General features: G+C 46.7%; 1 protein-coding gene across 1 annotated transcript in view; it reads right to left on the bottom strand.

The window, feature by feature from the left end:
- Nucleotides 1-18,785, bottom strand: part of LOC115182693 (NT-3 growth factor receptor) — a gene marked incomplete at its 5' end in the record, with an annotated part of 29,092 nt that extends 10,307 nt beyond the window's left edge. Inside the window, 3 exon segments of the mRNA XM_029744193.1 lie at nucleotides 2,359-2,584; nucleotides 8,123-8,331; nucleotides 18,655-18,785. Of these exon segments, the coding sequence (XP_029600053.1) occupies nucleotides 2,359-2,584; nucleotides 8,123-8,331; nucleotides 18,655-18,785 (566 nt within the window).
- Between the last annotated feature and the right edge of the window lie 4,408 nt (nucleotides 18,786-23,193).

Raw genomic sequence — 23,193 nt, 5'->3', positions numbered from 1 at the left:
TTCTGCTACTCCCTCCAGCACCATTATAGTTTCTGCAACTCCCTCCAGCACCATTATAGTTTCTGCTACTCCCTCCAGCACCATTATAGTTTCTGCTACTCCCTCCAGCACCATTATAGTTTCTGCTACTCCCTCCAGCACCATTATAGTTTCTGCTACTCCCTCAAGCACCATTATAGTTTCTGCTACTCCCTCCAGCACCATTATAGTTTCTGCTACTCTCTCCAGCACCATTATAGTTTCTGCTACTCCCTCAAGCACCATTATAGTTTCTGCTACTCCCTCCAGCACCATTATAGTTTCTGCTATTCCTTCCAGCACCATTATAGTTTCTGCTACTCCCTCCAGCACCATTATAGTTTCTGCTATTACTTCCAGCACCATTATAGTTTCTGCTACTCCCTCCAGCACCATTATAGTTTCTGCTATTCCCTCCAGCACCATTTTAGTTTCTGCTACTCCCTCCAGCACCATTATAGTTTCTGCTATTCCCTCCAGCACCATTATAGTTTCTGCTACTCCCTCCAGCGCCATTATAGTTTCTGCTATTCCCTCAAGCACCATTATAGTTTATGCTACTCCCTCCAGCACCATTATAGTTTTTGCTATTCCCTCCAGCACCATTATAGTTTCTGCTATTACTTCCAGCACCATTATAGTTTCTGCTACTCCCTCCAGCACCATTATAGTTTCTGCTATTCCCTCCAGCACCATTATAGTTTCTGCTATTCCCTCCAGCACCATTATAGTTTCTGCTACTCCCTCCAGCACCATTATAGTTTCTGCTACTCCCTCCAGCACCATTATAGTTTATGCTACTCCTTCCAGCACCATTATAGTTTCTGCTACTCCCTCCAGCACCATTATAGTTTCTGCTACTCCCTCCAGCACCATTGGAGGGATGTAATTATCCTCATAAACACATTATCATTAAATGTCCAGATAACTGCATTATCATAAAATATCCAGATAACCGCAGATGTAATTATCCTCATAAACACATTATCATTAAATATCCAGATAACTGCATTATTATTAAATATCCAGATAACCGCAGATGTAATTATCCTCATAATCACATTATCATTAAATATCCAGATAACTGCAGATGTAATTATCCTCATAAACACATTATCATTAAATATCCAGAACTGCATTATCATTAAATATCCAGATAACTGCAGATGTAATTATCCTCATAACTACATTATCATTAAATATCAAGATAACTGCAGATGTAATTATCCTCATAACTACATTATCATTAAATATTAAGATAACTGCAGATGTAATTATCCCCATAAACACAGTATCATTAAATATCCAGATAACTGCATTATCATAAAATATCCAGATAACCGCAGATGTAATTATCCTCATAAACACATTATCATTAAATATCCATATAACTGTAGTTGTAATTATCCTCATAACTACATTATCATTAAATATCCAGATAACTGCAGATGTAATTATCCTCATTATGGGGTATTGTGATGTCATTAAGGGGTATTGTGATGTCATTAAGGGGTATTGTGATGTCATTATGGTGTATTGTGATGTCATTAAGGGGTATTGTGATGTCATTAAGGGGTATTGTGATGTCATTAAGGGGTATTGTGATGTCATTAAGGGGTATTGTGTGGAAGTTGAAGAGGAAAACACATAACTGAATCCAATTCAGAATAAGGCTGCAACGTAACAAAATGTAGAAAAAGTCAAGGGGTCTGAAAACTTTCTGAAGGCTCTGTATATATCCTGATGCCCTTTTCATGGTCCTGATGCATTTAAAGGATGACTTGAGCAAAGGAGTTACCGGCACCACACACTGAGAATACTGCACTGCTTTGCTTTATCTTGGCCAGGTCGCAGCTGGAAATGAGAACATGCTCTCAACAGGCCTACCTGGTTAAATAAAGGACTTGTTCTCAACAGGCCTACCTGGTTAAATAAAGGACTTGTTCTCAACTGGCCTACCTGGTTAAATAAAAGGTGGAATAACAAAAACCGAAATATATACACATTTCAGATGTCTCTCTCATGCGTTCATGAGGTTGTTGGGAAGAACAGAAATTCACCAAAGTGAAACAGTAACAGTAGATGTATGGGTGACCTGAGGCAACTTCCTCCACAGAGAACCAAGAGGGCCACTACGCCACCTCGTGGACTGCCCCACTGTGTTTACCTCTTATCATATGAGGACATTTTTTTTTGCTCTAGATTAAAGGAAATGGCAGTTACAGATGTTCATAAATTATCAAATCTTTGAGTCCAAAGGGGCTACCGCCAGCCTTTGAATTGTTTGTAAAATTGCTTGAATTCTGCAACGCTATAGTCCCTCCATACATGAGTCCTTACCCTGTAGTAGTCTGTGCTGTAGATGTCTCTGGACATCCCGAAGTCTCCTATCTTTACCAACAGCCCGTTGCCCACTAGACAGTTCCTGGTGGCCAGGTCTCTGTGAACAAAGTGCTGGGAGGCAAGGTACACAATACCGGCTGAGATCTGGGTAGCGATGTGTAACATCTGGGACAGACTCAGCTCTCCGTCAGTCTGTAGGGGACGGCTATCTGGACCGTGGACTCTGGAGAGAGAGAGAGAGACGTAGAAACATTAACATTCATCTATACAGTCTGTAGGGGACGGCCATCTGGACCGTGGACTCTGGAGAGAGAGAGAGACGTAGAAACATTAACATTCATCTATACAGTCTGTAGGGGACGGCCATCTGGACCGTGGACTCTGGAGAGAGACGTAGAAACATCAACATTCATCTATACAGTCTGTAGGGGACGGCCATCTGGACCGTGGACTCTGGAGAGAGACGTAGAAACATTAACATTCATCTATACAGTCTGTAGGGGACGGCCATCTGGGGAGTAGAGACAGAGGAGTAGAGACAGAGGAGGAGTAGAGACAGATGAGGAGTAGAGACAGAGGAGGAGTAGAGACAGAGGAGGAGTAGAGACAGAGGAGTAGAGACAGATGAGGAGAAGAGACAGAGGAGGAGCAGAGACAGAGGAGGAGTAGAGACAGAGGAGTAGAGACAGATGAGGAGAAGAGACAGAGGAGGAGCAGAGACAGAGGAGGAGTAGAGACAGAGGAGTAGAGACAGATGAGGAGAAGAGACAGAGGAGGAGCAGAGACAGAGGAGGAGTAGAGACAGAGGAGTAGAGACAGATGAGGAGAAGAGACAGAGGAGGAGCAGAGACAGAGGAGGAGTAGAGACAGAGGAGGAGTAGAGACAGAGGAGTAGAGACAGATGAGGAGAAGAGACAGAGGAGGAGCAGAGACAGAGGAGGAGTAGAGACAGATGAGGAGTAGAGACAGAGGAGGAGTAGAGACAGAGGAGGAGTAGAGACAGAGGAGTAGAGACAGATGAGGAGAAGAGACAGAGGAGGAGCAGAGACAGAGGAGGAGTAGAGACAGAGGAGTAGAGACAGATGAGGAGAAGAGACAGAGGAGGAGCAGAGACAGAGGAGGAGTAGAGACAGAGGAGGAGTAGAGACAGAGGAGGAGTAGAGACAGAGGAGGAGTAGAGACAGAGGAGGAGAAGAGACAGAGGAGGAGAAGAGACACAGGAGGAGCAGGGAAAATCTGGGTATTCCTCCAGGGCTCCATTGTCCTGAGTCTGCACAACTCTGCCAGGACCTAGGATCAAGGGAGATACTAAAGTGTTTTAGTACTATATCTCTTGAAATAATGATGAAAATAATCATGGCCTCCAAACCCTCAAGCTGCATACTGGACCCTATTCCAACTAAACTACTGAAAGAGCTGCTTCCTGTGCTTGGCCCTCCTATGTTGAACATAATAAACGGCTCTCTATCCACCGGATGTGTACCAAGCTCACTAAAAGTGGCAGTAATAAAGCCTCTCTTGAAAAAGCCGAATCTTGACCCAGAAATTCTAAAAAACTAATCGGCCTATATTGAATCTTCCATTCCTCTCAAAAATGTTAGAAAAAGTTGTTGCGCAGCAACTCACTGCCTTCCTGAAGACAAACAATGTATACGAAACGCTTCAGTCTGGTTTTAGACCCCATCATAGCACTGAGACTGCACTTGTGAAGGTGGTAAATGACCTTTTAATGACGTCAGACCGAGGCTCTGCATCTGTCCTCGTGCTCCTAGATCTTAGTGCCGCTTTTGATACCATCGATCACCACATTCTTTTGGAGAGATTGGAAACCCAAATTGGTCTACATGGACAAGTTCTGGCCTGGTTTAGATCTTATCTGTCGGAAAGATATCAGTTTGTCTCTGTGAATGGTTCATCCTCTGACAAATCAATTGTAAATTTCGGTGTTCCTCAAGGTTCCGTTCTAGGACCACTATTGTTTTCACTATATATTTTACCTCTTGGGGATGTCATTCGAAAACATAATGTTAAATTTCACTGCTATGCGGACGGCACACAGCTCTACATTTCAATGAAACATGGTGAAGCCCCAAAATTGCCCTCGCTAGAAGCCTGTGTTTCAGACATAAGGAAGTGGATGGCTGCAAATTTTCTACTTTTAAACTCGGACAAAACAGAGATGCTTGTCCTAGGTCCCAAGAAACAAAGAGATCTTCTGTTGAATCTGACAATTAATCTGGATGGTTGTACAGTCGTCTCAAATAAAACTGTGAAGGACCTCGGCGTTACTCTGGACCCTGATCTCTCTTTTGAAGAACATATCAAGACTGCTTCAAGGACAGCTTTTTTCCATCTACGTAACATTGCAAAAATCAGAAACTTTCTGTCCAAAAATGACGCAGAAAAATTAATCCATGCTTTTGTTACTTCTAGGCTCGACTACTGCAATGCTCTACTTTCCGGCTACCCGGATAAAGCACTAAACAAACTTCAGTTAGTGCTAAATACGGCTGCTAGAATCCTGACTAGAACCAAAAAGTTTTATCATATTACTCCAGTGCTAGCTTCCCTACACTGGCTTCCTGTTAAGGCAAGGGCTGATTTCAAGGTTTTACTGCTAACCTACAAAGCATTACATGGGCTTGCTCCTACCTATCTTTCCGATTTGGTCCTGCCGTACATACCTACACGTACGCTACGGTCACAAGACGCAGGCCTCCTAATTGTCCCTAGAATTTCTAAGCAAACGGCTGGAGGTAGGGCTTTCTCCTATAGAGCTCCATTTTTATGAAATGGTCTGCCTACCCATGTGAGAGACGCAGACTCAGTCTCAACCTTTAAGTCTTTACTGAAGACTTATCTCTTCAGTAGGTCCTATGATTAAGTATAGTCTGGCCCAGAAGTGTGAAGGTGAACGGAAAGGCTGGAGCAACGAACCACCCTTGCTGTCTCTGCCTTGTCGGTTCCCCTCTTCCCACTGGGATTCTCTGCCTCTAACCCTTTTACAGGGGCTGAGTCACTGACTCACTGACGTGGTCTTCCTGTCTGGGTTGGCGCCCCCCCCTTGGGTTGTGCCGTGGCGGAGTTCTTTGTGGGCTATACTCGGCCTTGTCTTCGGACGGTAAGTTGGTGGTTGTAGATATCCCTCTAGTGGTGTGGGGGCTGTGCTTTGGCATAGTGGGTGGGGTTATATCCTGCCAGTTTGGCCCTGTCCGGGGGTATCATCGGATGGGGCCACAGTGTCTTCTGATCCCTCCTGTCTCAGCCTCCAGTATTTATGCTGCAGTAGTTTATGTGTCGGGGGGCTAGGGTCAGTCTGTTACATCTGGAGTATTCTCTTGTCTTATCCGGTGTCCTGTGTGAATGTAAATATGCTCTCTCTAATTCTCTCTTTCTCTCTTTCTTTCTTTCTTTCTCTCGGAGGACCTGAGCCCTAGGACCATGCCTCAGGACTACCTGGCATGATGACTCCTTGCTGTCCCCAGTCCACCTGGCCATGCTGCTGCTCCAGTTTCAACTGTTCTGCCTGCGGCTACGGAACCCTGACCTGTTCACCGGACGTGCTTGTTGCACCCTCGACAACTACTATGATTATTATTATTTGACCATGCTGGTCATTTACGAACATTTTAACATCTTGACCATGTTCTGTTATAATATCCACCCGGCACAGCCAGAAGAGGACTGGCCACCCCTCATAGCCTGGTTCCTCTCTAGGTTTCTTCCTAGGTTTTTGGCCTTTCTCAGGAGTTTTTCCTAGGGAGTTTTTCCCAGCCACCGTGCTTCTTTCACATGCATTGCTTGCTGTTTGGGGTTTTAGGCTGGGTTTCTGTACAGCACTTTGAGATTTCAGCTGATGTACGAAGGGCTATATAAATAAATTTGATTTGATTTGATTTGACAGAGGAGTAGAGTAGAGACAGAGGAGGAGCAGAGACAGAGGAGGAGGAGAGACAGAGGAGGAGTAGAGACAGAGGAGGAGTAGAGACAGAGGAGGAGTAGAGACAGAGGAGGAGTAGAGACAGAAGAGGAGTAGAGTAGAGACAGAGGAGGAGAGACAGAGGAGGAGTAGAGACAGAAGAGGAGTAGAGTAGAGACAGAGGAGGAGAGACAGAGGAGGAGGAGAGACAGAGGAGGAGCAGAGACAGAGGAAGAGTAGAGACAGAGGAGTAGAGACAGAGGAGGAGGAGAGACAGAGGAGGAGCAGAGACAGAGGAAGAGTAGAGACAGAGGAGCAGAGACAGAGGAGGAGGAGAGACAGAGGAGGAGTAGAGACAGAGGAGGAGGAGAGACAGAGGAGGAGTAGAGACAGAGGAGTAGAGACAGATGAGGAGTAGAGACAGATGAGGAGTAGAGACAGAGGAGGAGTAGAGACAGATGAGGAGCAGAGACAGAGGAATAGAGACAGAGGAGGAGTAGAGACAGAGGAGGAGTAGAGACAGAGGAGTAGAGACAGAGGAGGAGTAGAGACAGAGGAGGAGCAGAGACAGAGGAGGAGCAGAGACAGAGGAGTAGAGACAGAGGAGGAGTAGAGACAGAGGAGGAGTAGAGACAGAGGAGGAGCAGAGACAGAGGAGGAGGAGAGACAGAGGAGGAGTAGAGACAGAGGAGGAGGAGAGACAGAGGAGGAGTAGAGACAGAGGAGGAGCAGAGACGGAAGAGGAGCAGAGACGGAGGAGGAGTAGAGACAGAGGAGGAGCAGAGACAGAGGAGGAGTAGAGACAGAGGAGGAGCAGAGACAGAGGAGGAGCAGAGACGGAGGAGGAGCAGAGACAGAGGAGTAGAGACAGAGGAGGAGTAGAGACAGAGGAGGAGGAGAGACAGAGGAGGAGTAGAGACAGAGGAGGAGGAGAGACAGAGGAGGAGGAGAGGAGAGACAGAGGAGGAGTAGAGACAGAGGAGTAGAGACAGAGGAGTAGAGACAGAGGAGGAGTAGAGACAGAGGAGGAGGAGAGACAGAGGAGGAGTAGAGACAGAGGAGTAGAGACAGAGGAGTAGAGACAGAGGAGGAGTAGAGACAGAAGAGGAGAGACAGAGGAGGAGGAGAGACAGAGGAGTAGAGACAGAGGAGGAGTAGAGACAGAGGAGGAGGAGAGACAGAGGAGGAGTAGAGACAGAGGAGGAGTAGAGACAGAGGAGGAGGAGAGACAGAGGAGGAGTGGAGACAGAGGAGGAGAGACAGAGGAGGAGGAGAGACAGAGGAGGAGTAGAGACAGAGGAGTAGAGACAGAAGAGGAGCAGAGACGAAGGAGGAGTAGAGACAGAGGAGGAGTAGAGACAGAGGAGGAGAGACAGAGGAGGAGAGACAGAGGAGGAGTAGAAACAGAGGCGGAGTAGAAACAGAGGAGGAGTAGAGACAGAGGAGGAGTAGAGACAGAGGAGGAGCAGAGACGAAGGAGGAGTAGAGACAGAGGAGGAGTAGAGACAGAGGAGGAGAGACAGAGGAGGAGAGACAGAGGAGGAGTAGAAACAGAGGCGGAGTAGAAACAGAGGAGGAGTAGAGACAGAGGAGGAGTAGAGACAGAGGAGTAGAGACAGAGGAGGAGCAGAGACGGAGGAGGAGTAGAGACAGAGGAGGAGGAGAGACAGAGGAGGAGAGACAGAGGAGTTTCATCTCTTACGTTGCTTGATAACTGTGGACATTTTTGTTTTCTTTTTGTTCTAAATAGAGACGGCATGTTGGATTGTGTAAAAAATACAGGAAATTAGCTTTAGACCCCTCCCCCCAATAAAACCCCGACATGTGATCCTCTACAATTACCTGAGGAACATGTTGAGGTCTCCATGCTTCATGTACTCAAACACCATGATGAGAGGATCCCCGTCCACACAGACCCCATAGAACTTAACAATGTGTTGGTGCTGGAGGTTGGTGAGCAGCTCTGCTTCTCTCTGGAAGTCTCTTCTGGCTGACAGGTCGGGTTCCTTCGGGCTCTGGGAACCGAAGGGACACGCTGTCGGTTTCAGGGTCTGTGGACGAGAGAAAGCGAAGTACTGTTTGTTTACGGCTGGTACTACCGTAGTAGTAAACACATTGATATCAGACAGGCTTATAGACAACAGACAGGTTGGGTTCCTTCGGGCTCTGGGACCCAGAGAGGAGGTTGGTTTACTGTTGGTACTGCAGCTTATAGACAACAATATTACTGACCAGTATACTGCCACCTATTCTGACTGGTACTGCCTTTCATGTAATATAACTGTCCTGTATACTGCCATCTATTCTGACTGGTAATGCCTTTCATGTAATATATACTGCCATCTATTCTGACTGGTACTGCCTTTCATGTAATATATACTGCCATCTATTCTGTCTGGTACTGCCTTTCATGAAATATTTACTGCCATCTATTCTCACTGGTACTGCCTTTCATGTAATATAACTGTCCTGTATACTGCCATCTATTCTGACTGGTACTGCCTTTCATGTAATATAACTGTACTGTATACTGCCATCTATTCTGTCTGGTACTCCCTTTCATGTAATATATACTGCCATCTATTCTGTCTGGTACTGCCTTTCATGTAATATATACTGCCATCTATTCTGACTGGTACTGCCTTTCATGTAATATATACTGCCATCTATTCTGACTGGTACTGCCTTTCATGTAATATATACTGCCATCTATTCTGACTGGTACTGCCTTTCATGTAATATAACTGCCCAGTTTGCTGCCATATAATCTATTTGGTAATAAAACAGTATATTATAAACTGGGTGGTTTGAGCCCTGAATGCTGATTGGCTGACAGCGTTGGTATATCAGACCGTAAACCACTGGTAAGACACATCATTCATGTTTACTGTTGTAATTAATTAATTACGTTGGCAACCAGTTTATAATGGCAATTTAGGCACCTCTGGGGTTTGTGATATATGGCCAATATACAACGGCTAAGGGCTGTGTCCAGGCACTCCACGTTGCATCGTGCTTAAAACCTCTTGGCGTTCGCCTAGGATAGGGGGCGCTACAGTGATTTTAGAAAAAAATTCGTGCCCATTTTAAATGGCCTCCTACTCAAACTCAGAAGCTAGGATATGCATATAATTAATACTTGTGGATAGAAAACACCCTAAAGTTTCTAAAACTGTTTGAATGGTGTCTGTGAGTATAACAGAACTCATATGGCAGTCAAAACCCCGAGACAGATCGTAACAGGATGTGGAATTCTGAATTGTGGACTCAACTTCATCACGTTGCCTATTAATCACACCATGAGCTATGGTTCCTTGAGCACTTCCTATTGCTTCCACTAGATGTCCCCAGTCTTTACAAAGTGGTTTGAGTCTCCTACTGTTAAAACTGAATGAATGACACGCTGTTGAAATTGGTCACATGAGGAGGGCCATCACCATTATGACGCCGGCGCCCCTGGCTACCCTCCCCTTTCGAAATGTTTAGAAAGACAATGCAACCGTCCCCCTTGAATCTTATTGGAGCTCTGGTTGAAAAAGGCCCTAAAGATTTATGTTATACAACGTTTGACATGTTTGAACGAACTTAAATTTAAAAAAAATGCATTTTGTTGAGAGAGAAGTCCCGCGCACGACGGAACTTTTGGTGCAGCCTTCAGAACGCGCTAACAACAACAAGCTATTGGAACATAAAGGATTAACTTTTTCGAACGAAAATACATTTGTTGTGGACCTGGGATTACTGGAAGTGCCTAAGGATGAAGATAATCAAAGGTAAGGGATTATTGACAATAGTATACAAGATTAGATGTGATATGTGATTGTTCCAAGATGGCGCCGAGCTAGGTTTACCAGCTAATTTTCTGAGTATCGCATCCCCTTTTATCGCAAAGTGTGATTACCCAGTAAAGTTATTTTTAAATCTGGTATGACAGGTGCTTTCAAGAGATATTCATCTATAAATCTTAGAATGACAATATTACATTTTAAAAATGTTTTCGAATAGTAATTTAGTAAATTGTAGCGCTGTTTCATCGGATGCATTTGAGGGAAAATAGTTAGTCAACGTTACGCACCGATGTAAAATGCTGTTTTTATATATAAATATGAACTTTATCGAACAAAAGAATGCATGCATTGTGTAACATGATGTCCTAGGTGTGTCATCTGATGAAGTTTGTAAAAGGTTAGTGCTGCATTTAGCTGTTTTTTGGTTATTTGTGATGCATGTGGTTGGTCGGAAAATGGCTATGTGGCTACTTTTACAATATACTCCTCTAACATAATCTAATGTTTTGCTTTTGCTGTAAAGCCTTTTTGAAATCGGACAACGTGGTTCGATTCAGGAGAGGTGTATCTATAAAACGATATAATTTGAAAAAAAATTTGAAAAATAATAATTATTAAATTTTGTTATGCTAATGCGGATAGGATTTTTCGCTGGATGTCCGTCCCGCATACGGGATGGAGGCCGCACAGGGGTTAAAAACAACCCTTAGCCGTGGTATATTGGCCACGAACCACACCCCCTCTGGCTTTAGTGTAAAGCGTCACCTGTCTGCAGACAGCGTGGTCACAGTGTTCTGGTGACTCCACTAAACAAACTGTCCTGGACCCAGAGGAGAAACATTTTACTTAGTGTAGTGTATCCACAATGGTATCCTAATCCCTTTATAGTGCACTAGTTTTTTTTCCCTAGAGCCCCTATGGACCCTGGTCAAATGTAGTGCACTACATAGTGAATAGGACGGAATTGTGGATACACATTAAGTAAATGTTTGTTTCCTGGGCGTCATTCCAACATAATAACTACGAGCGCTCGGAAACAGATAATAACTGGATGAGAACTGCAGGGTTCGTTTCAATTCGTTGACATAAAGTAATATTCTGTTTCATATTCTATTCCAATGGAGACGGAGGAAGATGGTGTTTGAATGTAAACAGACACCATTCCTATCCGACAACACAACAGACTTTCCCCCCCTCTTCCCTCTTCCCCCTTCCCCCTTCCCCGATTTGTTTTGCCGAACAAGCTCCATTTTGGTGTCCTCTGGGATATTGTAATGCTACGTTGGTATTTTCAACCAGCAAACTATCAAGCTCTTACAGGGGGATTAAAAACCTTTTTCTCATAAATGCATTAGTTTCATCAGATGGTGATATTTAATCTGTTTTCTTTTATCATATTTTATTTTTAACCTTTATTTAACTAGACAAGTCAGTTAAGGACAAATTCTTATTTTCTATGACGGCCTACCAGGGAACAGTGGGTTAACTGCCTTGTTCAGGGGCAGAATGACAGATTTTTACTTCGTCAGTTCAGGGATTTGAACTTGCAACCTTTCGTTTCCTAGTCCAACACTCTAACCACTAGGCTACGCTGCCGACGGACCACAGTGAAACTATCTCTCCACTAGACTACCTACTGATCCTGCAGTGATATTTTATTCATTTAATCTGCAAATAATTTCTACCAAAAAAAAGCATACTAGTATGCAAATTAGGGAGCGAAATGAACATCTCTCTTACTGATGAGATTCAGGAGGCTACTGACGAGGCACTCACTTTATCATCACTGTCTGGCAAGTCCTCATGGACTAAATATTGACAAAAATACATCTGAGATCTAGAGTTTGCTTGTCCGGATGTGACCACATGGACATATAGCTACTTTGTCTGATTAATGAATGTAGAGGATACACGAGATCAACTTTATTCAGTCAGACATCTTTTATAAACTAGTCCAGCTGGCTGTGAGATCGACTTTATTCAGTCAGACATCTTTTATAAACTAGTCCAGCTGGCTGTGAGATCGACTTTATTCAATCAGACATCTTTTATAAACTCGTCCAGCTTTGCGTACGTAAATCAAAGCCTAGGAAATTACCCACATGGCTGCATGAAACACGCCAGGGTCCAACGCTAACTTTCTCTGGGGACGAACAGAATGTCCACATGGTGTAGTTTTCAAATGCATTGGGTTCAGACAGGGCCTATAGGTTACCATGCTTCCTCTCTACAGGGCCTATAGGTTACCATGCTTCCTCTCTACAGGACCTATAGGTTACCATGCTTCCTCTCTACAGGACCTATGGGTTACCATGCTTCCTCTCTACAGGGCCTATAGGTTACCATGCTTCCTCTCTACAGGACCTATAGGTTACCATGCTTCCTCTCTACAGGACCTATAGGTTACCATGCTTCCTCTCTACAGGACCTATAGGTTACCATGCTTCCTCTCTACAGGACCTATAGGTTACCATGCTTCCTCTCTACAGGGCCTATAGGTTACCATGCTTCCTCTCTACAGGACCTATAGGTTACCATGCTTCCTCTCTACAGGACCTATAGGTTACCATGCTTCCTCTCTACAGGACCTATAGGTTACCATGCTTCCTCTCTACAGGACCTATAGGTTACCATGCTTCCTCTCTACAGGGCCTATAGGTTACCATGCTTCCTCTCTACAGGGCCTATAGGTTACCATGCTTCCTCTCTACAGGACCTATAGGTTACCATGCTTCCTCTCCAGGGGACCTATAGGTTACCATGCTTCCTCTCTACAGGGCCTATAGGTTACCATGCTTCCTCTCTACAGGGCCTATAGGTTACCATGCTTCCTCTCTACAGGGCCTATAGGTTACCATGCTTCCTCTCTACAGGACCTATAGGTTACCATGCTTCCTCTCTACAGGGCCTATAGGTTACCATGCTTCCTCTCTACAGGGCCTATAGGTTACCATGCTTCCTCTCTACAGGGCCTATAGGTTACCATGCTTCCTCTCTACAGGACCTATAGGTTACCATGCTTCCTCTCTACAGGACCTATAGGTTACCATGCTTCCTCTCTACAGGGCCTATAGGTTACCATGCTTCCTCTCTACAGGACCTATAGGTTACCATGCTTCCTCTCTACAGGACCTATAGGTTACCATGCTTCCTCTCTACAGGGCCTATAGGTTACCATGCTTCCTCTCTACAGGACCTATAGGTTACCATGCTTCCTCTCTACAGGACCTATAGGTTACCATGCTTCCTCTCTACAGGACCTATAGGTTACCATGCTTCCTCTCTACAGGACCTATAGGTTACCATGCTTCCTCTCTACAGGACCTATAGGTTACCATGCTTCCTCTCTACAGGACCTATAGGTTACCATGCTTCCTCTCTACAGGACCTATAGGTTACCATGCTTCCTCTCTACAGGGGCCTATAGGTTACCATGCTTCCTCTCTACAGGACCTATAGGTTACCATGCTTCCTCTCTACAGGACCTATAGGTTACCATGCTTCCTCTCTACAGGACCTATAGGTTACCATGCTTCCTCTCTACAGGACCTATAGGTTACCATGCTTCCTCTCTACAGGGACCTATAGGTTACCATGCTTCCTCTCTACAGGACCTATAGGTTACCATGCTCGTCTCTACGGGCCTATAGGGTACCATGCTTCCTCTCTACAGGACCTATAGGTTACCATGCTTCCTCTCTACAGGACCTATAGGTTACCATGCTTCCTCTCTACAGGGACCTATAGGTTACCATGCTTCCTCTCTACAGGGCCTATAGGTTACCATGCTTCCTCTCTACAGGGCCTATAGGTTACCATGCTTCCTCTCTACAGGGCCTATAGGTTACCATGCTTCCTCTCTACAGGACCTATAGGTTACCATGCTTCCTCTCTACAGGACCTATAGGTTACCATGCTTCCTCTCTACAGGGCCTATAGGTTACCATGCTTCCTCTCTACAGGGCCTATAGGTTACCATGCTTCCTCTCTACAGGGCCTATAGGTTACCATGCTTCCTCTCTACAGGGCCTATAGGTTACCATGCTTCCTCTCTACAGGGCCTATAGGTTACCATGCTTCCTCTCTACAGGACCTATAGGTTACCATGCTTCCTCTCTACAGGGCCTATAGGTTACCATGCTTTCCTCTCTACAGGGCCTATAGGTTACCATGCTTCCTCTCTACAGGGCCTATAGGTTACCATGCTTCCTCTCTACAGGACCTATAGGTTACCATGCTTCCTCTTCCTCTCTACAGGACCTATAGGTTACCATGCTTCCTCTCTACAGGGCCTATAGGTTACCATGCTTCCTCTCTACAGGACCTATAGGTTACCATGCTTCCTCTCTACAGGACCTATAGGTTACCATGCTTCCTCTCTACAGGGACCTATAGGTTACCATGCTTCCTCTCTACAGGACCTATAGGTTACCATGCTTCCTCTCTACAGGACCTATAGGTTACCATGCTTCCTCTCTACAGGGCCTATAGGTTACCATGCTTCCTCTCTACAGGACCTATAGGTTACCATGCTTCCTCTCTACAGGACCTATAGGTTACCATGCTTCCTCTCTACAGGACCTATAGGTTACCATGCTTCCTCTCTACAGGACCTATAGGTTACCATGCTTCCTCTCCAGGGGACCTATAGGTTACCATGCTTCCTCTCTACAGGACCTATAGGTTACCATGCTTCCTCTCTACAGGGCCTATAGGTTACCATGCTTCCTCTCTACAGGACCTATAGGTTACCATGCTTCCTCTCTACAGGACCTATAGGTTACCATGCTTCCTCTCTACAGGGCCTATAGGTTACCATGCTTCCTCTCTACAGGGCCTATAGGTTACCATGCTTCCTCTCTACAGGGCCTATAGGTTACCATGCTTCCTCTCTACAGGGCCTATAGGTTACCATGCTTCCTCTCTACAGGACCTATAGGTTACCATGCTTCCTCTCTACAGGGCCTATAGGTTACCATGCTTCCTCTCTACAGGACCTATAGGTTACCATGCTTCCTCTCTACAGGGCCTATAGGTTACCATGCTTCCTCTCTACAGGACCTATAGGTTACCATGCTTCCTCTCTACAGGGCCTATAGGTTACCATGCTTCCTCTCTACAGGGCCTATAGGTTACCATGTTTCCTCTCTACAGGACCTATAGGTTACCATGCTTCCTCTCTACAGGACCTATAGGTTACCATGCTTCCTCTCTACAGGGCCTATAGGTTACCATGCTTCCTCTCTACAGGACCTATAGGTTACCATGCTTCCTCTCTACAGGGCCTATAGGTTACCATGCTTCCTCTCCAGGGGACCTATAGGTTACCATGCTTCCTCTCTACAGGACCTATAGGTTACCATGCTTCCTCTCTACAGGGCCTATAGGTTACCATGCTTCCTCTCTACAGGACCTATAGGTTACCATGCTTCCTCTCTACAGGACCTATAGGTTACCATGCTTCCTCTCTACAGGACCTATAGGTTACCATGCTTCCTCTCTACAGGGCCTATAGGTTACCATGCTTCCTCTCTACAGGACCTATAGGTTACCATGCTTCCTCTCTACAGGACCTATAGGTTACCATGCTTCCTCTCTACAGGACCTATAGGTTACCATGCTTCCTCTCTACAGGACCTATAGGTTACCATGCTTCCTCTCTACAGGACCTATAGGTTACCATGCTTCCTCTCTACAGGACCTATAGGTTACCATGCTTCCTCTCCAGGGGACCTATAGGTTACCATGCTTCCTCTCTACAGGACCTATAGGTTACCATGCTTCCTCTCTACAGGGCCTATAGGTTACCATGCTTCCTCTCTACAGGACCTATAGGTTACCATGCTTCCTCTCTACAGGACCTATAGGTTACCATGCTTCCTCTCTACAGGGCCTATAGGTTACCATGCTTCCTCTCTACAGGGCCTATAGGTTACCATGCTTCCTCTCTACAGGGCCTATAGGTTACCATGCTTCCTCTCTACAGGGCCTATAGGTTACCATGCTTCCTCTCTACAGGACCTATAGGTTACCATGCTTCCTCTCTACAGGACCTATAGGTTACCATGCTTCCTCTCTACAGGGCCTATAGGTTACCATGCTTCCTCTCTACAGGGCCTATAGGTTACCATGCTTCCTCTCTACAGGGCCTATAGGTTACCATGCTTCCTCTCTACAGGGCCTATAGGTTACCATGCTTCCTCTCTACAGGGCCTATAGGTTACCATGCTTCCTCTCTACAGGACCTATAGGTTACCATGCTTCCTCTCTACAGGGCCTATAGGTTACCATGCTTCCTCTCTACAGGGCCTATAGGTTACCATGCTTCCTCTCTACAGGGCCTATAGGTTACCATGCTTCCTCTCTACAGGACCTATAGGTTACCATGCTTCCTCTCTACAGGACCTATAGGTTACCATGCTTCCTCTCTACAGGGCCTATAGGTTACCATGCTTCCTCTCTACAGGACCTATAGGTTACCATGCTTCCTCTCTACAGGACCTATAGGTTACCATGCTTCCTCTCTACAGGGCCTATAGGTTACCATGCTTCCTCTCTACAGGACCTATAGGTTACCATGCTTCCTCTCTACAGGACCTATAGGTTACCATGCTTCCTCTCTACAGGACCTATAGGTTACCATGCTTCCTCTCTACAGGACCTATAGGTTACCATGCTTCCTCTCTACAGGGCCTATAGGTTACCATGCTTCCTCTCCAGGGGACCTATAGGTTACCATGCTTCCTCTCTACAGGGCCTATAGGTTACCATGCTTCCTCTCTACAGGGCCTATAGGTTACCATGCTTCCTCTCTACAGGGCCTATAGGTTACCATGCTTCCTCTCTACAGGGCCTATAGGTTACCATGCTTCCTCTCTACAGGACCTATAGGTTACCATGCTTCCTCTCTACAGGACCTATAGGTTACCACGCTTCCTCTCTATATTCAGATATTAACAGGCTATATTGGGTTATGACGACATGTATTAAATGCTGTGTAATATAATTTAGATATGCAAGTCATTTCTCTTAATAATTACATTCATTTTTGTTTCTAAAGCATGTCATTTTGAGAAGATATGAAAATAGGATGCTGCCAATTTAAGACAAAGTAGGATTAGTGTCTTCGTTCTAGGGAGTTTTCCTTAACATGCAAGCTGTCCTGTATCTCACCATTGAGTCTAGTTTCTCAAGGTTTCTTTCTTCTAGGGAGGTTTCCTTGACATGCAAGCTGTCCAGACTGTCCTGCATCTCCCCAATGAGTCTAGTTCCACAAGGTTTCAAATCATGACTGTAAGCCATCATACAACAACTACAGACTTAGTTTTCACAGGGCTGGTCTGACCCTTATAGCTGGAACACAGGGCTGGTCTGACCCTTATAGCTGGAACACAGGGCTGGTCTGACCCCTATAGCTGGAACACAGGGCTGGTCTGACCCTTATAGCTGGAACACAGGGCTGGTCTGACCCTTATAGCTGGAACACAGGACTGGTCTGACCACTTATAGCTGGAACACAGGGCTGGTCTGACCCCTTATAGCTGGAACACAGGGCTGGTCTGACCCTTATAGCTGGAACACAGGACTGGTCTGACCCCTTATAGCTGGAACACAGGGCTGGTCTGACCCCTTATAGCTGGAACACACTGGTCTGACCCTTATAGCTGGAACACAGGGCTGGTCTGACCCCTTATAGCTGGAACACAGGGCTGGTCTGACCCCTTATAGCTGGAACACAGGGCTGGTCTGACCCTTATAGCTGGAACACAGGACTGGTCTGACCCCTTATAGCTGGAACACAGGGCTGGTCTGACCCTTATAGCTGGAACACAGGACTGGTCTGACCCCTATAGCTGGAACACAGGACTGGTCTGACCCCTTATAGCTGGAACACAGGGCTGGTCTGACCCCTTATAGCTGGAACACAGGGCTGGTCTGACCCCTTATAGCTGGAACACAGGGCTGGTCTGACCCTTATAGCTGGAACACAGGGCTGGTCTGACCCTTATAGCTGGAACACAGGGCTGGTCTGACCCCTTATAGCTGGAACACAAGGCTGGTCTGACCCTTATAGCTGGAACACAGGGCTGGTCTGACCCCTTATAGCTGGAACACAGGGCTGGTCTGACCCTTATAGCTGGAACACAGGGCTGGTCTGACCCTTATAGCTGGAACACAGGGCTGGTCTTACCCCTTATAGCTGGAACACAGGGCTGGTCTGACCCTTATAGCTGGAACACAGGGCTGGTCTGTTCGGGGGATCCCGCCTACTGACAGCTGTAACAGTACTGTGTCTGTTCGGGGGATCCCACCTACTGACAACTGTAACAGTACTGCGTCTGTTCGGGGGATCCCTCCTACAGACAGCTGTAACAGTACTGTGTCTGTTCGAGGGATCCCTCCTACTGACAGCTGTAACAGTACTGTGTCTGTTCGAGGGATCCCTCCTACTGACAGCTGTAACAGTACTGTGTCTGTTCGGGGGATCCCACCTACAGACAGCTGTAACAGTACTGTGTCTGTTCTGGGGATCCCTCCTACTGACAGCTGTAACAGTACTGTGTCTATTCGGGGATCCCTCCTTACCTTGACAGCCACCAGCATCTTATCCTTGGTGGGGACGAGGTTGTAGCACTCTGCCAGGAAGACCTTTCCAAACGCTCCCTCTCCCAGCTCCCTCTTCAGGATGATGTCCCCGCGCTTTATATGCTGCACGTCTGGACGGAAAGGGGACAAACACACACGGACAGAGAACATGAGAGGAGACAGTTTTTAGCTCAAGGACAGGTCTAGCAGAATACTTGCTAATGTAAATACCATTGTGAAAAGTCACAGCAAGTTCAGCAAGTGTGATACTGCTTTTGCCCACTGCCTTCAGAGAATAAGGACAGAGTGAGTCTGGAGGGAGACTCACCGCTAACCCTGCTAACAACAGAAACACCCAGGGACAGAGTGAGTCTGGAGGGAGACTCGCCGCTAACCCTGCTAACAACAGAAACACCCAGGGACAGAGTGAGTCTGGGGGGAGACTCACCGCTAACCCTGCTAACAACAGAAACACCCACGGACAGAGTGAGTCTGGAGGGAGACTCACCGCTAACCCTGCTAACAACAGAAACACCCAGGGACAGAGTGAGTCTGGAGGGAGACTCGCCGCTAACCCTGCTAACAACAGAAACACCCAGGGACAGAGTGAGTCTGGGGAGAGACTCACCGCTAACCCTGCTAACAACAGAAACACCCAGGGACAGAGTGAGTCTGGGGGGAGACTCACCGCTAACCCTGCTAACAACAGAAACACCCACGGACAGAGTGAGTCTGGGGGGAGACTCACCGCTAACCCTGCTAACAACAGAAACACCCAGGGACAGAGTGAGTCTGGAGGGAGACTCACCGCTAACCCTGCTAACAACAGAAACACCCAGGGACAGAGTGAGTCTGGAGGGGAGACTCATCGCTAACCCTGCTAACAGAAACACCCACGGACAGAGTGAGTCTGGAGGGAGACTCACCGCTAACCCTGCTAACAGAAACACCCACGGACAGAGTGAGTCTGGAGGGAGACTCACCGCTAACCCTGCTAACAACAGAAACACCCACGGACAGAGTGAGTCTGGGGGGAGACTCACCGCTAACCCTGCTAACAACAGAAACACCCAGGGACAGAGTGTGTCTGTAGGGGAGACTCACCGCTAACCCTGCTAACAACAGAAACACCCAGGGACAGAGTGAGTCTGGAGGGAGACTCGCCGCTAACCCTGCTAACAACAGAAACACCCAGGGACAGAGTGAGTCTGGAGGGAGACTCACCGCTAACCCTGCTAACAACAGAAACACCCAGGGACAGAGTGAGTCTGGAGGGAGACTCGCCGCTAACCCTGCTAACAACAGAAACACCCAGGGACAGAGTGAGTCTGGAGGGAGACTCGCCGCTAACCCTGCTAACAACAGAAACACCCAGGGACAGAGTGAGTCTGGGGGGAGACTCACCGCTAACCCTGCTAACAACAGAAACACCCACGGACAGAGTGAGTCTGGAGGGAGACTCACCGCTAACCCTGCTAACAACAGAAACACCCAGGGACAGAGTGAGTCTGGAGGGAGACTCGCCGCTAACCCTGCTAACAACAGAAACACCCAGGGACAGAGTGAGTCTGGGGGGAGACTCACCGCTAACCCTGCTAACAACAGAAACACCCAGGGACAGAGTGAGTCTGGAGGGAGACTCACCGCTAACCCTGCTAACAACAGAAACACCCACGGACAGAGTGAGTCTGGGGGGAGACTCACCGCTAACCCTGCTAACAACAGAAACACCCAGGGACAGAGTGAGTCTGTAGGGGAGACTCACCGCTAACCCTGCTAACAAAAGAAACACCCAGGGACAGAGTGAGTCTGGAGGGAGACTCACCGCTAACCCTGCTAACAACAGAAACACCCAGGGACAGAGTGAGTCTGGAGGGAGACTCACCGCTAACCCTGCTAACAACAGAAACACCCAGGGACAGAGTGAGTCTGGAGGGGAGACTCATCGCTAACCCTGCTAACAGAAACACCCACGGACAGAGTGAGTCTGGAGGGAGACTCACCGCTAACCCTGCTAACAACAGAAACACCCACGGACAGAGTGAGTCTGGGGGGAGACTCACCGCTAACCCTGCTAACAACAGAAACACCCAGGGACAGAGTGAGTCTGTAGGGGAGACTCACCGCTAACCCTGCTAACAACAGAAACACCCAGGGACAGAGTGAGTCTGGAGGGAGACTCACCGCTAACCCTGCTAACAACAGAAACACCCAGGGACAGAGTGAGTCTGGAGGGAGACTCACCGCTAACCCTGCTAACAACAGAAACACCCAGGGACAGAGTGAGTCTGGAGGGGAGACTCATCGCTAACCCTGCTAACAGAAACACCCACGGACAGAGTGAGTCTGGAGGGAGACTCACCGCTAACCCTGCTAACAGAAACACCCACGGACAGAGTGAGTCTGGAGGGAGACTCATCGCTAACCCTGCTAACAACAGAAACACCCACGGACAGAGTGAGTCTGGAGGGGAGACTCATCGCTAACCCTGCTAACAACAGAAACACCCAGGGACAGAGTGAGTCTGGGGGGAGACTCACCGCTAACCCTGCTAACAACAGAAACACCCAGGGACAGAGTGAGTCTGGAGGGAGACTCACCGCTAACCCTGCTAACAACAGAAACACATATAGTGCACTACTGTTGACCAGAGCCCTATTCCCTATATAGTGCACTACTTTAGACCAGAGCCCTATTCCCTATATAGTGCACTACTATAGACCAGATGCTATTCCCTATATAGTGCACTACTTTAGACCAGAGCCCTATTCCCTATATAGTGCACTACTATAGACCAGAGCCCTATTCCCTATATATAGTGCACTACTTTAGACCAGAGCCCTATTCCCTATATATAGTGCACTACTGTTGACCAGGGTCCATAAAGGTCTTATCAAAAGTAGTCCACTAGTTATGGAATAGGGTGTAATTTAGGACACAGGCAGTATGATCACGTAGCTCTGTAGAGTAGAGGCACTAAACCACCCCACTTCCTGAGGACACTAACACATTTAAAGGAAAGATAACCAGCTATGAAGACCCACAGATGGTGAATTCATACGGAAGACAATACGTCTCCCACAAGCCTTTCATTTTACAAACTCATATGACCCACGGGGAAATTATTATTTCAATTCATTCCAATTAGAATGGAAGGGAGCTTAGCCAAACCCGTTTTATATAGGGCATGTGTGTCCCAAATGATTAATTATTCCCTACATAGTGCACTAATTTTGACCAGATACCCTGGAGGAGTGCACTATGTAGGAAATAGGGTGTCATTTGGGACTTGTGTTTACTGTACTTATGCAGACGGATCAAAGAGTGTCTAAGATCAATACCCAGCATGCTCTGCTCTTCAGATAGCACATCACTGAGGAGAATGAGGTCTAAGATCAATACCCAGCATGCTCTGCTCTTCAGATAGCACATCACTGAGGAGAATGAGGTCTAAGATCAATACCCAGCATGCTATGCTCTTCATATAGCACATCACTGAGGAGAATGATGTGCCTCCCAAATGGAGCTCTATTCCCTTCATACAGTATATAGGACTAGTGCACTACTCCCTTCATACAGTATATAGGACTAGTGCACTAGGTAGGGAACAGTGTGCCCTTTGGGAAACAGCCTAACTCCCTGAGATCAGAGTCAGAAATAGAAAGGAAGGAATCCAGCGTTAGTTCTGGTGATTGGTGGAGTAACTAACTAACTGGGCCTCTGAATTAGTCTGGCCCAAGACCTTTCAGAACTGACATTTAACTGAGAAAAATACAACAACAAAAAATATCAAATGATTTAAGACATTAATTCAAAACAATTCAACGTGGCACCGTTGGTAGAGCATGGTGTTTGCAACGCCAGGGTTGTGGGTTCGATTCCCACGGGGGGCCAGAACAATTTCTTTTTTTAAATAATAAAATAAAAATGCATGAAATGAAATTAAATGTATGCATTCACTACTGTAAGTCGCTCTGGATAAGAGCGTCTGCTAAATGACTAAAATGTAAAAATGTCATAGGATGCCACCTGTCCAACAAGTCAGTTTGTCAAATTTCTGCCCTGCTAGAGCTTCCCCGGTCAACTGTAAGTGCTGTTATTGTGAAGTGGAAACGTCTAGGAGCAACAACGGCTCAGCTGCGAAGTGGTAGGCCACACAAGCTCACAGAACGGGACCGCTGAGTGCTGAAGCGCGTGGCGTGTAAAAATCATCTGTACTCGGGTGCAACACTCACTACCGAGTTCCAAACTGCCTCTGGAAGCAACGTCAGCACAAGAACTGTTCCTCAGGAGCTTCATGAAATGTGTTTCCATGGCAGAGTAGCCGCACACAAGCTTAAGATCACCATGCGCAATGCCAAGCGTCGGCTGTAATTGGTGTAAAACTCACCGCCATTGGACTCTGGAGCAGTGGAAACGCGTTCTCTGGAGTGATGAATCATGCTTCACCATCTGGCAGTCTGACAGACAAATCTGGGTTTGGCGGATGCCAGGAGAACGCTACCTGCCCCAATGCATAGTGCCAACTGTAAAGTTTGG

The sequence above is a fragment of the Salmo trutta genome, unplaced genomic scaffold, assembly GCF_901001165.1.
Source record: "Salmo trutta unplaced genomic scaffold, fSalTru1.1, whole genome shotgun sequence".
Classification (NCBI taxonomy): domain Eukaryota; kingdom Metazoa; phylum Chordata; class Actinopteri; order Salmoniformes; family Salmonidae; genus Salmo; species Salmo trutta.
This window is presented reverse-complemented; position numbering and strand designations above follow the sequence as displayed.